General features: G+C 37.6%; 1 protein-coding gene and 1 long non-coding RNA gene across 2 annotated transcripts; both read left to right on the forward strand.

Moving 5' to 3' along the window:
- Positions 1-226: 226 nt before the first annotated feature.
- On the forward strand, positions 227-7,880 carry LOC121385604. Its single transcript, XM_041516343.1, has 3 exons — positions 227-499; positions 4,559-4,887; positions 7,466-7,880. The coding sequence occupies exons 2-3, from the start codon at positions 4,562-4,564 to the stop codon at positions 7,512-7,514; spliced, it is 375 nt and encodes a 124-aa protein (XP_041372277.1). The 5' UTR covers positions 227-499; positions 4,559-4,561; the 3' UTR covers positions 7,515-7,880.
- A 778-nt stretch (positions 7,881-8,658) lies between these two features.
- LOC121385423 lies at positions 8,659-10,305 on the forward strand. The gene is made up of 2 exons (XR_005959542.1): positions 8,659-9,845; positions 9,916-10,305. It is a non-coding gene; the product is annotated as an uncharacterized LOC121385423 (long non-coding RNA).
- Positions 10,306-14,611: the final 4,306 nt, after the last annotated feature.

Below are 14,611 nucleotides of genomic sequence, written 5' to 3' on the forward strand. Positions count from 1 at the left end.
CCCCCCCCCCCCCCCCCCCCCTCAATTTCTGTTTTGTTTTAACTTTATATAAAAAAAAATTATAGTCTACATCATAAAGCATGCACCTTTTTATTAAACTATATTTAGATGAAAAATTACAACTACTATGTCGTTTGTCGTGTCGTGAAGTATAAAGAAGATGTTTTGGCGATGTTTTGCCCGGGGCCCTTCCAAAACCTTTATTAAACCTGACATTACATACTGACTTTATTTTTACAACACAGGTCGAGACAATCTTAAAGTTTAGCACACACCATAGCGACCAATGTAGGTTTTTTGTTTAGTGCTGTAATTCATCAAACGAGTTTTAAACAAAGTTCGTGATAATTTAATCCACGTGGTAACAACTAAAACGCGGTTTATAGGTAGAGTGAGATTTACCGTTAACGTAGGCTACACTGAAGCACGGATCTAGAATTATTGAAGGAGAGTTTTGGTTTCCATTATATGGAGTGGAATGGATTGAATTTAGATTTAGGTAAGTTTGCAAATATTAGTACTTACACAAAAAAATCAAGGGGTGGCTATTTGTTTTGTTTTTGTTTGTTGTATTTGTTGTATTTTTCTCTTAAATGGTTACAAGCCTGTTACAGAAAAAAATGAAATGGAGGTGAGGTCTAAACATATTAAAAAAGAGAAGTTTTTGCTTTTATTTAATGGCGACACCACTAGAGCACATTGATTTATTAATCATCACTTATTAGATGTCAAACATTTGGTAATTCTGACCACCCGTGTTCTGACAGTCTTGGAGGAAACGTGCTACATTTTTCCATTGGCAGCAAAGGATCTTTTATATGCATTTTCCCCACATACAGGGCAGCACATACCACAACCTTTGATAAAACAGTCATGGGGCACTGGTAGGGACGGGGAAAACCCAAATGGAGAATGGGTGAGATGGTTCGGTCCTATACTTTTGACGTATAGTCTTTCAGAGGAAACCAGATAGATATATATGCACCATCCCACAGACATAATCACATGTCACATACCACGGTCTTTGATATACCAGTCGTGGTGCACTGGCTTAGACGAGAAATAGTCCAACGGGTCCACCGACGGGGAACGATCCTAGACCACACCAGGCGAGCGCTTTTCCAGAGGGCTACGGTCAAGATTAATATGGTCACTGAAATACAAGGAGCGGCTTCGGGGTTTTACTGGGGGTGGGGTGCAACTTCCAGTAAGGTCATTTCGCCCATTCTCACAAAATTAATGGACTTTTGATGTCTCTGTCACATACATACCGGCCTGGTGGCGTCGTGGTTAGGCCATCGGTCTACAGGCTGGTAGGTACTGGGTTCGGATCCCAGTCGAGGCATGGGATTTTCAATCCAGATACCGACTCCAAACCCTGAGTGAGTGCTCCGCAAGGCTCAATGGGTAGGTGTAAACTACTTGCACCGACCAGTGATCCATAACTGGTTCAACAAAGGCCATGGTTTGTGCTATCCTGCCTGTGGGAAGCGCAAATAAAAGATCCCTTGCTGCTAATCGGAAAGAGTAGCCCATGTAGTGGCGACAGCGGGTTTCCTCTCAAAATCTGTGTGGTCCTTAACCATATGTCTGACGCCATATAACCGTAAATAAAACATTTCTTTCTTTCTTTCTGTCACATACAGTAAATATAATTATTAGGCTAAAAATAGTTGACTTGTTAATTTTTCACATGACAAGTAAATCTACTCTTAGTAGGGCAGGATGTAGCACTGTGGTAAAGCGTTCGCCTCATGCGTGTTCGGTCTGGGATCGATCCCGTCTATAGGCCCTTAGGCTATTTCTCGTTCCAGTCAGTGCACCACGACTGGTATATCAAAGACCATGGTAATTGCTAACCTGACTGTTGGATGGTGCACTTAAAAGATTCCTCGCTACTAATTGAAAAATGTAGCGGGTTTCTTCTCTAAGACTATGTCGAAATGACCAAATGTTTGATATCTAATAGCTGATGATTAATAAATCAGTGTGCTCTACTGGCGTCGTTAATCAAAACAAACTTCTTTCTACTCTATTTAAAACAAGTGACACGTTCATTACCCGTTCCCAATCGCAGTTTGTATTTATTTATATAAATCTTAATTAATGTTTTCAAAAACTAGTGAAAATAAATTTGGTTTGTGTATGTCACAGTGCAGTATCAAATGTTATGGTCACTTAAATATGAGGATTTATAACTATATTTTAATCCAAGGTTGTTTTTCTTTTTCCTTTTTTTATTATTATTATTTTTTAAGACGCAGACCCTAGTTATAGTCCGTGAAAATGGACAAGTTTGGTGAATCTAAAAAATACAGTAATCTGGATAAATTTATAATATATTGAAACTAAAGTCTGTGATGTTTAAACGGGGATGTAACGAACAGTGGTATTATAATGGTTCACCTGTCGAAATTGTGGGACGAGACGTATCCCAGTTGTACAGCGCTCGCTCGATGCGCGGTCGGTTTGGGATCGATCCCCGTCAGTGGGCCCATTAGGCTATTTCTCGTTCCAGCCAGTGCAGGCTGTGCAGGCTGTGGTATGTACTATCCTGTCTATGGAATGGTGCATATAACAGATCCCTTGCTGCTAATCGAATAGAGTAGCCCATGAAGTGGTGACAGCGTGTTTCCTCTCTCAATATATGTGTGGTCCTTAACCATATGTCTGACGCCATATAACCGTAAATACAATGCGTCGTTAAATAAAACATTTCTTTCTTTCAGTAGAAATTGTCGACAAATTTTGTTATCTTGGACTTCAGTTCTCCTACAATTTTAAATTTACGGACTCTTAAAAATCTCTAGCCAGTCAGTCCAGGAAAACAGCCTTCGTGTTAACTAGGAAAATGAATGACTTAATGCTAAACATTGAAACTAAACTTTCACTATTTGATATTTACGTGCAGCCTATTATGAGCTATTCTAGTGAGGTTTGGGGCTTTTGTATTTCACCAGATATAGACCGGCCATCGGTCTACAAGCTGGTAGGTACTGGGTTCGGATCCCAGTCGAGGCATGGGATTTTTAATCCAGATATCGACTCCAAACCCTGAGTGAGTGCTCCGCAAGGCTCAATGGATAGGCGTAAACCACTTGCACCGATTAGTGATCCATAACTGGTTCAACAAAGGCAATGGTTTGTGCTATCCTGCCTGTAGGAAGCGCAAATAAAGATCCCTTGCTGCTAATCGGAAGAGTAGCCCATGTAGTGGCGACAGCGGGTTTCCTCTCAAAATCTGTGTGGTCCTTAACCATATGTCTGACGCCATATAACCGTAAATAAAATGTGTTGAGTGCGTCGTTAAATAAAACATTTCTTTCTTTCTTTCACCAGATATAGAGCAAGTTTATTTACAGTTCCTAAAGAGACTGCTTTGTATGCGAAAATCTACCTCTACTGCTATGATTTATTATGAACTTGGACGTTTCCCTCAACTGATTTTAAGGAATATTAGTATTATTAAATATTGGGTGTTGTTATTAAAAACCGATAATTGTATACTCTAAGCTTATTATAAGGAATTTATGGATCTAAAAAGTACTACGGAGTAAACCCAATTGTAAAATGAACTGGTTGTACCATGTGAACAAATTGCTATGTGAAAATGGTTTTTCTTATGTATGGGAAGCTCAGTATGTCACAAATGAAAATGCTTTCCTATATCAACTTAAACAACGTCTTCAAGACAACTTTATACAAAACACAGCTGCTGTACTTAATAATTCATCAAAATGTATACTATACAAACATACCACGGATATCTTTCAGCTTCAGCCATATTTACAGAAACCTATTTTAGCCAAATATAGATGTATTCTTACCAAATATCGAATTGTTTAAATGTTGAAACTGGAAAATATTCTGGTCTGGGCAGAAATGATCGCATATGTTCATTATGTAATATAAGAGAGCTAGAGGATGAATTCCACTTCATACTCGTTCGTCTGTTGTTTATTGAATTGCGTGTGAAATACATTAAGAAATATTATTATATTAGCCCTTCATACCACGGCCTTTGTCCAGTTGTGGTGCACTGGTTGGAACGCGAAAAAAACCCAATCAGCTGAATAGACCCACTGAGGTGGTTCATTTAAAAAGGATTTAAAAGCTGCTTCTTTTTTTTCTTTCCTTTTTTTTTTTGGGGGGGGGGTACCAATAGATGTCTCTGGTTTTTCCCTGTGTAACCCTAACAGACTTTAGTTTCATTCAAGTACAACTTTATCCATATGCGTTACAGGTTTGTAGATTAAACAAACACAGTGTTTTTTTTCATGGGATAAAACTTGGGTCTGCGCCTTTAACAAAAACTCGACCGGCCTCGGTGGCGTCGTGGTTAGGTCATCGGTCTACAGGCTGGTAGGTACTGGGTTCGGATCCCAGTCGAGGCATGGGATTTTTAATCCAGATACCCGACTCCAAACCCTGAGTGAGTGCTATGTGGCGACAGCGGGTTTCCTCTAAAAAAAACCAGTGTCAGAATGACTAGTGGCGTCTTTAAATAAAACAAACGTTACTTTTTAACAAAAATTCGTTTTCTTTGCTACATTTTCAGACAATGCCTTCATCATTTCGCCAGCTTGCATTTCTGACATTTTGGGTCATCATCTCCCTAACGCTATGGAGAGTAAATCAGACACGGCCAGTGATTTCACACACAGAAAGTTTTAGTCTGGGTGTCATGCAAGGCCAGACAGCCAACAATGTGGTACCGGTGCTGGCGTCGTCGTCATTGAAGACGTTAAACTGGAGAAAAACTCGTCCAAAGTCAACAACAACAACAACTCCGACGACGACACTTAAGAATTCAGCAAGACCATCAACATCATCGTCATCGGAGACAGATAAACAAGTAGCTTTCTGCAAGTTCCTGTGTTCCATGACGTAAGCATTTCCCATTCCAACCACAGATACCCCCCAAACATAAACCCCAAGTACTAATACTATAGTTACATATGTTATATAACGTAAGTATAACATATCTGAAGTCATTGTTTGGGGATACCTGTGATTCCAACTACCGTATTATGTCTGTGAGACGGCACATATACATGTATATCTATCTGGTTTCACTATATATAGTGAAACTACTTTAAACCAGTGGCGTAGCCGGTGTGTGTGTGCGCGACAGTTATAATATTATTATATATTAATTTTCATTTTTTTTACAATCCCCTCCAAACCTCGCCCAAAGTTCCATTGACATTCCACCTCAAGTCAATGGAGCTCTTCCTAAATGGATTTTCTGGATCCGCCACTGAAATATGAAATACAACATTCTTTCCCAATATAAAACCTTGCTTAAATGATCAAATAAAAAGTTAAAGTTTTGTTTAACGACAACATTAGAGCACATTAATCATTGGCTATTGGATGTCAAACATTTGGTAATTCTGACATACAGTCTCAGAAAGGAAGGAAGGAAATGTTTTATTTAACGACACACTCAACACATTTTATTTACGGTTATATGGAAATAAGGAAATGTTTTATTTAACGACGCACTCAACACATTTTATTTACGGTTATATGGAAATAAGGAAATGTTTTATTTAACGACGCACTCAACACATTTTATTTACGGTTATATGGCGTCGGACATATGGTTACGGACACACAGATATTAAGAGAGGAAACCCGCTGTCACCACTTCATGAGCTACTCTTTTCCATTAGTAGCAAGGGATCTTTTATGTGCACCATCCCTGACAGGATCACACATACCATGACCTTTGATATACCAGCCATGGTGCACTGGCTGGAACAAGAAAAATAGCCCAATCGGCACATCAAGCAATCCGATGGGGATATATCCTAAACCAACCAACCGCACATCAAGCAAGGGCTTTACCACTGGGATAAAGTAAAGTAAAGTTTGTTTTATTTAACGACGCCACTAGAGCACATTGATTTTTTATCTTATCATCGGCTATTGGACCTCAAACATATGGTCATTCTGACACTGTTTTTTAGAGGACACCCGCTGTCGCCACATAGGCTACTCTTTTATGACAGGCAGCAAGGGATCTTTTATTTGTGCTTCCCACAGGCAGGATAGCACAAACCATGGCCTTTGTTGAACCAGTTATGGATCACTGGTCGGTGCAAATGGTTTCACACCTACCCATTGAGCCTTGCGGAGCACTCACTCAGGGTTTGGAGTCGGTATCTGGATTAAAAATCCCATGCCTCGATTGGGATCCGAACCCAGTACCTACCAACCTGTAGACCGATGGCCTAACCACGATGCCGGTACCACCACTGGGCTACGTCCCACCCCTAATCAGATACAAAGTCCAGTTTAGAAGGGTTATCTTGTTTTGAGGTTCTCTTCTGTAGACCCCTACTGATATTGAAAAACGGACCATGGTAAACATGCGGGGCGGGGTGTAGCCCAGTGGTAAAGCGCTCGCTTGATACGAGGTCAGTTTGGGATCGATCTCCGTCGGTGAACTCATTGGGCTATTTCTTGTTCCAGCGAGTGCACCATAACTGGTATATCAAAGGCCGTGGTATGTGCTATCCTGTCTGTGTGATGGTGCATATATAAAAGATCCCTTGCTACTAAAGGGAAAATCTGTAGCGGGTTTCCTCTCTATGACTGTGTCAAAATGACCATATGTTTGACATCCAATAGCCGATGATTAATAAATCAATGTGCTCTAGTGGGGTCGATAAACAATAACAAACTTATGGTAAACACCTAGTCTTTGTAGGAATTCTGCTTTCATGAAGGTCCCGTTTTAAGGGGTTTCACTGTATATAAAGACTGTAGTTCACTAGTTTAGTTTAGTGAAAACTTTTAAAGTTCTTCTAATTTTGAAGCCGTTATAAATGTTTCTAACGGAGCCTTATTAACAAGTATAATTACAGTATCAAGTTAACTTGTATGCCACAGAGAAATTAATTTCAATTGTGCTTACTTCATTGGATGGTTTGGCTGTGGAGACCAAAAACAAAAAGTTTGTTTTGTTTAACGACACCACTGGAGCATATTGATTAATTAATCATCAGCTATTGGATGTCAAACATTTGTTAATTCTGACACGTAGACATCAGAGGAAACCCGCTACATTTTTCCTAATGCAGCGAGGGGTCTTTTATATGCACCATCCTACAGACAGGATAGCACATATCACAGCCTTTGATATACCAGTCATGGTGCACTGGCTGGAACGAGAACTGTGGAGACCAGATCATCATTATGAAATATGACTAACAGAACGTGCTTCACAAATAAAGTTAGTATCAGGTTAACTTATACATCACAGAACAATTTCAATCATGCCGATTTCATTAGAAGAAATAGATGTGGTGACCGGGTCATCACTTAGGAGCAGACACTTGTACATTTTTAATCGATATTACATGTTATTCCAGTTTGATATGATAAATAACTCATGATGTTCTCACCTACAGGTATGTACAACATTAATTAACTTTCATTTTGTTTTCTATTGCAGCAACAGTTGTCCTGGGTCATGCTTCAATTCACTATCACAGTGGAATTAACACAATGATTTAACATCACACTATTAATGAAGTGTAAATTAATATATAGTTACAAGAGAAGGATTCAACATCACACCATTAAGGAAGTGGAATTAACCTGATGAAGAATTAACATCACATCATAAATGAAGTGGAATTAATACAATGATTCAACATCACACTATTAATGAAGTGGAATTAATACAATGATTCAACAGCACACCATTAATGAAGTGGAATTAATACAATGATTCAACAGCACACTATTAATGAAAAAAACAAAAGAGAGTAAAGTTTGTTTTATTTAACGACGCCACTAGAGCACATTGATTTTTTATCTTATCATCGGCTATTGGACGTCAAACATATGGTCATTCTGACATTGTCTTTTTTTTAGAGGAAACCCGCTGTCGCCACATAGGCTACTCTTTTATGACAGGCAGCAAGGGATCTTTTATTTGTGTTTCCCACAGGCAGGATAGCACAAACCATGGCCTTTGTTAAACCAGTTATGGACAATCTAATTAAAATTAGCTCCACTATTACATGTGGATCTAAAGACAGCCAGTTGGAGCTCATGTCCACCAATCAAAACCTTACTTGCAGAATCCTGCCAGTGATTTAAAACTAAGAACACTGCGTAGTCCCCAATGTCCAGGTAACATTTCATCTGTAAATAATAATTTAAATATTGACCAATCACACTTCGCCTTTTATAATGTTATTTGGGAGCATACAAATTCTAAAAATATCGGGCGAGTCTATTTTAGTGGCCGCAGTACAGCGAACCATACCAATATGTTCGGGGTGGGTTATCGGTCTTCAATTTTACATTAAAATTTATTTATTTATTTATAAAAAAACTAAAACAACTAAACCAGTCTTCAGTTTTACATTAAAAATTATTTATTTTATAAAATAAAACATGTTTTAAGGCATTTGTAATTCACACTAATCATGTCGTATACCCTCAGAATAATTCGGAATGTTTTCAAATCATTTTTAAATCACTGGCATGATTCTGCAAGTAAGGTTTTGATTGGTGGACATGAGCTACAACTGGCTGCTGTTAGATCCACATGTAATAGTGGAGCTAATTTTAATTAGATTGAGTTATGGATCACTGGTCGGTGCAAGTGGTTTACACCTACTCATTGAGCCTTGCGGAGCACTCACTCAGGGTTTAGAGTCGGTATCTGGATTTAAAATCCCATGCCTGGACTGGGATCCGAACCCAGTACCTAAAAGCCTGTAGATCGATGGCCGAACCACGACACCACCGAGGCTGGTCCCATTAATGAAGTGGAAGTAACACAATGATTCAACAGCACACCATTCATGAAGTGAAATTAACACAATGATTCAACATTACGCCATTAATGAAGTGGAAGTAACACAATGATTCAACATTACGCCATTAATGAAGTGGAAGTAACACAATGATTCAACAGCACACCATTCATGAAGTGAAATTAACACAATGATTCAACATTACGCCATTAATGAAGTGGAAGTAACAAGGATTCAACAGCACACCATTCATGAAGTGAAATTAACACAATGATTCAACATTACGCCATTAATGAAGTGGAAGTAACACAATGATTCAACATTACGCCATTAATGAAGTGGAAGTAACACAATGATTCAACAGCACACCATTCATTAAGTGAAATTAACACAATGATTCAACAGCCACCATTAATGAAGTGGAATTAACAATGATTAAATATTACGTCATTAATGAAGTGGACGATTCAACATCACACCATTAACGAAGTGTAAATTAACATGAAGATTCAACATTTATGAAGTGGAATTAACACAGCAAACACAAAGATTCAACATCACACCATTAATCAAGTGTAAATTAACACGTCTTTATGAAGATTCAGCATCGTTATTTATGAATTGAAACGGTTTCAAAATAACACCATTTTTGAAGTGCAAATTAACATGAACGATGTGAAGACTGAACATGACAACATCAATGCAGTGAAATTAACATGACAGACACAAAGAATCAACATAACACCATTAATGAAGTGTAAATTAACACTACCAATCTGAAGTTCAACATGACAAAACTGATGGTGTAAATTAACACTAACATTGTGAAGTTCAACATGACATCATCAATGAAGTGTAAATTAACTCTATATGAAGTTAAACATGACACTAACAATGAAGTGTAAATTAACACTATATGAAGTTGAACATGACACCACCGATGAAGGTCAGGTCAGGTTATAGGGTTTTACGTGCACATTCAGAACAAGCTGTTGTAGCGCATGCCACCGATGAAGTGTAAATTAACACTATATGAAGTTGAACATGACACCACCGATGAAGGTCAGGTCAGGTTATAGGGTTTTACGTGCACATTCAGAACAAGCTGTTGTAGTGCATGCCACCGATGAAGTGTAAATTAACACTAACAATGTGAAGTTGAACACGAAACCACCTTTGAAGTGTAAATTAACACTATATGAAGTTGAACATGACACCACTGATGAAGTGGAAATTAACACTAACAATGTGAAGTTCAACATGACACCACCTTTGAAGTGGAAATTAACACTATATGAAGTTCAACATGACACTACCAATGAAGTGTAAATTAACACTAACATTGTGAAGTTCAACATACCCCCACTGATGAAGTGGATTGACTGGAAGTAGCGTATAAAGTCATCTCGTACCAAGACTGCATGTTTAATTAAAACAAACACGTGCATTATCTTAAGATATTTAATCACCATCTCACAATGTTACATTGTAGAAACAAAATAAAAGTATATTTGGAAACAAATCAATTGTATTATAAATTTACCAACTAAAAATACCCAGGCTATAATACAAGAAAATAAAAATATTCACAATTATTTCTGTAACAATTTTCTAAAAACACTTTCATTACATACATATTAAGTATTTCAATGTGTATTTGTGTGTGTGTGTGTGTGCGTGCGCATGCGCACCTGTCTCTGTGTGTGTCTGCCTCTGTGTGTGTGTGTTTGTGCAAATATTCATGTGTGTGTGCATGAGAGTACCTGTGTCTATATGCCGGAGCTGTATAAACTTAAAATAAAATAAAATATGACTAATTTCAACATTAGGAATACAACTGAAGTACAAGTATACTATGCTGGGCATACAACAGAGTTCAAAGACTAGCGGTTAGCACCAAGATGAATGCATGTCCTTCATAGATAAGGGAAATATTTTAGTTTTGTTCATGTTGTTTGCCTATCAATGAACAACAAATCGGCTACCGAGGGTCACTGTGGTATGGGATGGTATTTTAGTGGTTGGCATTTATATACAAAACAAAGTAATAGTTAGCATTTATATACAAAACATGAAGTAATTGTTAGCATTTATATACAAAACATGAAGTAAATGCTGGCATTTATATACAAAACATAAAGTAATTGTTAGCATTTATATACAAAACAAAGTAAATGTTAGCATTTATATACAAAACATGAAGTAATAGTTAGCATTTATATACAAAACATGAAGTAATAGTTAGCATTTATATACAAAACGAAGTAAATACTGGCATTTCTATACAAAACATGAAGTAAATGCTGGCATTTATATACAAAACAAAGTAATTGTTAGCATTTATATACAAAACAAAGTAATTGTTAGCATTTATATACAAAACATGAAGTAAATGCTGGCATTTCTATACAAAACGTGAAGTAAATGTTGGCATTTATCTATACAAAACATGAAACAACTGCAAACAAACTACCTTTACACACTGTATAGACGAAATATATTGGATTGTTATTAACATCACTGCTAGGGTAATGAGAAAAATCTTCAATGAAAAGCGCTAATATTTATACAAAACATTTAGAACTTGAAATAAAAAAATTTGTACATGCACATCTTACATTTTGTTCGTTTTTCACACACATTTTCCTTTTTGTCCTAGGAGATTGGGGGTAGAGGGGAAGGTGCATTGGCACCCTCAGTCGATCGGCAAAAAGTAAAGTAAAGTTTGTTTTATTTAACGACGCCACTAGAACACATTAATTTTTTATGTTATCATCGGCTATTGGACGTCAAACATATGGTCATTCTGACACTGATTTTTTTTTAGAGGAAACCTGCTGTTGCCACATAGGCTACTCTTTTACAACAGGCAGCAAGGGATCTTTTAGTTACGCTTCCCACAGGCACGATAACACAAACCATGGCCTTTGTTGAACCAGTTATGGATCACTGGTCGGTGCAAGTGGTTTACACCTATCCACTGAGCCTTGCGGAACACACACTCAGGGTTTGGAGTCGGTATCTGGATTTAAAATCCCATGCCTCGACTGGGATCCGAACCCAGTACCTACCAGCCTGTAGACCGATGGCCTAACCACGACACCGGTTCGATAGGCAAATTAATATACACATAGCCTCTCTAACTGGTGCCATTTCCTTTGCCAACATGATATAATTTTAAATTAATTTATTTGCTGCTTGTGGCGTCATTAACTGTAGAAATAAAGTGAAATAAAATACAGAGGCTGTTAATGTTTACAGTTAAAAATCTTTGATCATATTTACAACTAAAATCTTTGATCATATTTACAACTAAAATCTTTGATCATATTTACAACTAAAAGGTTTAATACATGTATTTACAACAAAAAAGTTTAATCATATTTACAATAAAGAGTTTAAATAATGTATCACATAATGTTGCATAGATGTAGAAAAATAAAATATTCTTGAAATAAATAAATATAGATTTCTATACATCAAGAAAGGATAAAAATAAAGTTGATGAGAAATTATTAATAGAGGGGAACATATATTCATACGACATTGGGACCAATTAACACACACACACTCTCTGTCTGTCTCTCTCGCTCTCTTTCTCTCTCTCGCTCTGTCTGTCTCTCTTGCCTCTCTCTCTCTCTCTCATTGAATATTACAAACATGAATGTTAAAGTTACAAATGATTCTAGTTTTACATTTGTATGTAACTTTTATAAATAGAATATTTACAATGACAAATAAAATAAAACCCTTAAAAAAACAAAAACACCATCCATCTGCAACTTTAGAACTCGTAAGTAGTAAGAATATATACTGAAATAAATTTTAAAATCATACAGAATAAATACCAAAACATGATCGAGTCTCGACACTAAATACCAGGGCTCGAACTTAAGAATTTCTCCCACGGCAATTTTTAAAAGAATTGCCAAGGGTGAAACAGCCCACCGACGGCAATTTTGAGCCTGCCTGTGGCATTTTTTTAAAGTGACATTTGCAGAAAATAAACATGACTGAAAGGTTATTTTGCTGTATGTAGACAAATTTCAAATGTTAAATATTGTCAGATTATGTACATCAGGTGTATATATTTGGTCAATGTTGAGGAAGTTTACCGAGGGCACAAAAGTGCCATCGATGATGCTCTCTACCTTCAGCAATTTATAACTCAGCGATGGCAATTGCCGTCGGTGCCGCCGTTAAGTTCGAGCCCTGTAAATACTAAAAAAAAATGTTTTATTGTAACATATACTAATGGAAGAGAAGCATTCTGAGAATGCTAGACTGACACAAGACACTAAGAGATAAGTAAGTTAGTAAATATTCTGAGAATGCTAGACTGACACAAGACACTAAGAGAAGCATTCTGAGAATGCTAGACTGACACAAGACACTAAGAGGATAAGTAAGTTAGTAAATATTCTGAGAGTGCTAGACTGACACAAGACACTAAGAGGATAAGTAAGTTAGTAAATATTCTGAGAATGCTAGACTGACACAAGACACTAAGAGGATAAGTAAGTTAGTAAATATTCTGAGAGTAATGTAAAACAATGTCCTTTATGGGTCATTAAGTTCACGGGCCACAACTTCCATGTTTGACACCGTTATGGCCCTTGAATAAATTCAGATGAAAGTCAAACTTAATCTGGCCGTTGTCTGTCAAGAAGGGGTAAATTCCCAGTGAAGTCAAACTCAGTCTGGCCGTTGTCTGTCAAGAAGGGGTAAATTCCCAGTGAAGTCAAACTCAGTCTGGCCGTTGTCTGTCAAGAAGGGGTAAATTCCCAGTGAAGTCAAACTCAAGCTGGCCGTTGTCTGTCAAGAATGGGTAAATTCCCAGTGAAGTCAAACTCAATCTGGCCGTTGTCTGTCAAGAATGCGCAAATTCCCAGTAAAGTCAAACTCAATCTGGCCGTTGTCTGTCAAGAATGGGTAAATTCCCAGTGAAGTCAAACTCAATCTGGCCGTTGTCTGTCAAGAATGGGCAAATTCCCAGTAAAGTCAAACTCAATCTGGCCATTGTCTGTCAAGAATGGGCAAATTCCCATTTACGTCAAACTCAATCTGGCCGTTGTCTGTCAAGAATGGGCAAATTCCCATTAAAGTCAAACTCAATCTGGCCGTTGTCTGTCAAGAATGGGTAAACTCCCAGTAAAGTCAAACTCAATCTGGCCGTTGTCTGTCAAGAATAGGTAAATTCCCAGTAAAGTCAAACTCAATCTGGCTGTTGTCTGTCAAGAATGGGCAAATTCCCAGTAAAGTCAAACTCAATCTGGCCGTTGTCTGTCAAGAATGGGCAAATTCCCATTTACGTCAAACTCAATCTGGCCGTTGTCTGTCAAGAATGGGCAAATTCCCATTAAAGTCAAACTCAATCTGGCCGTTGTCTGTCAAGAATGGGCAAAAATTTTCCCATGGCCGTTACGTCAAACTCAATTAAAGTCAAACTCAATCTGGCCGTTGTCTGTCAAGAATGGGCAAACTCCCAGTAAAGTCAAACTCAATCTGGCCGTTGTCTGTCAAGAATGGGCAAATTCCCAGTAAAGTCGAACTTGGTCTATAACTCAACATGAAAAAGCTAGATACAAAATATCAGCTCCGTATCGGAAGTGTGAAATAAAAGTCCTGAAAACTATATCTGGGACAGATGGACAGACAGACTTACAGAAGAACCAAGATGAAAACTATATTCTGTTATAGCACCAGTGGTGGACTGAAAAACGGAGAGGCAAAACAAAGAAAAAAAAAAAACCCCCCCCCCCCCCCCAAAAAAAATAACCCACTCAAGAAATTGTAAAAAAAATTACAATTATAATGGTGAAGTGAAA

The sequence above is a fragment of the Gigantopelta aegis genome, chromosome 11, assembly GCF_016097555.1.
Source record: "Gigantopelta aegis isolate Gae_Host chromosome 11, Gae_host_genome, whole genome shotgun sequence".
Taxonomy (NCBI): domain Eukaryota; kingdom Metazoa; phylum Mollusca; class Gastropoda; order Neomphalida; family Peltospiridae; genus Gigantopelta; species Gigantopelta aegis.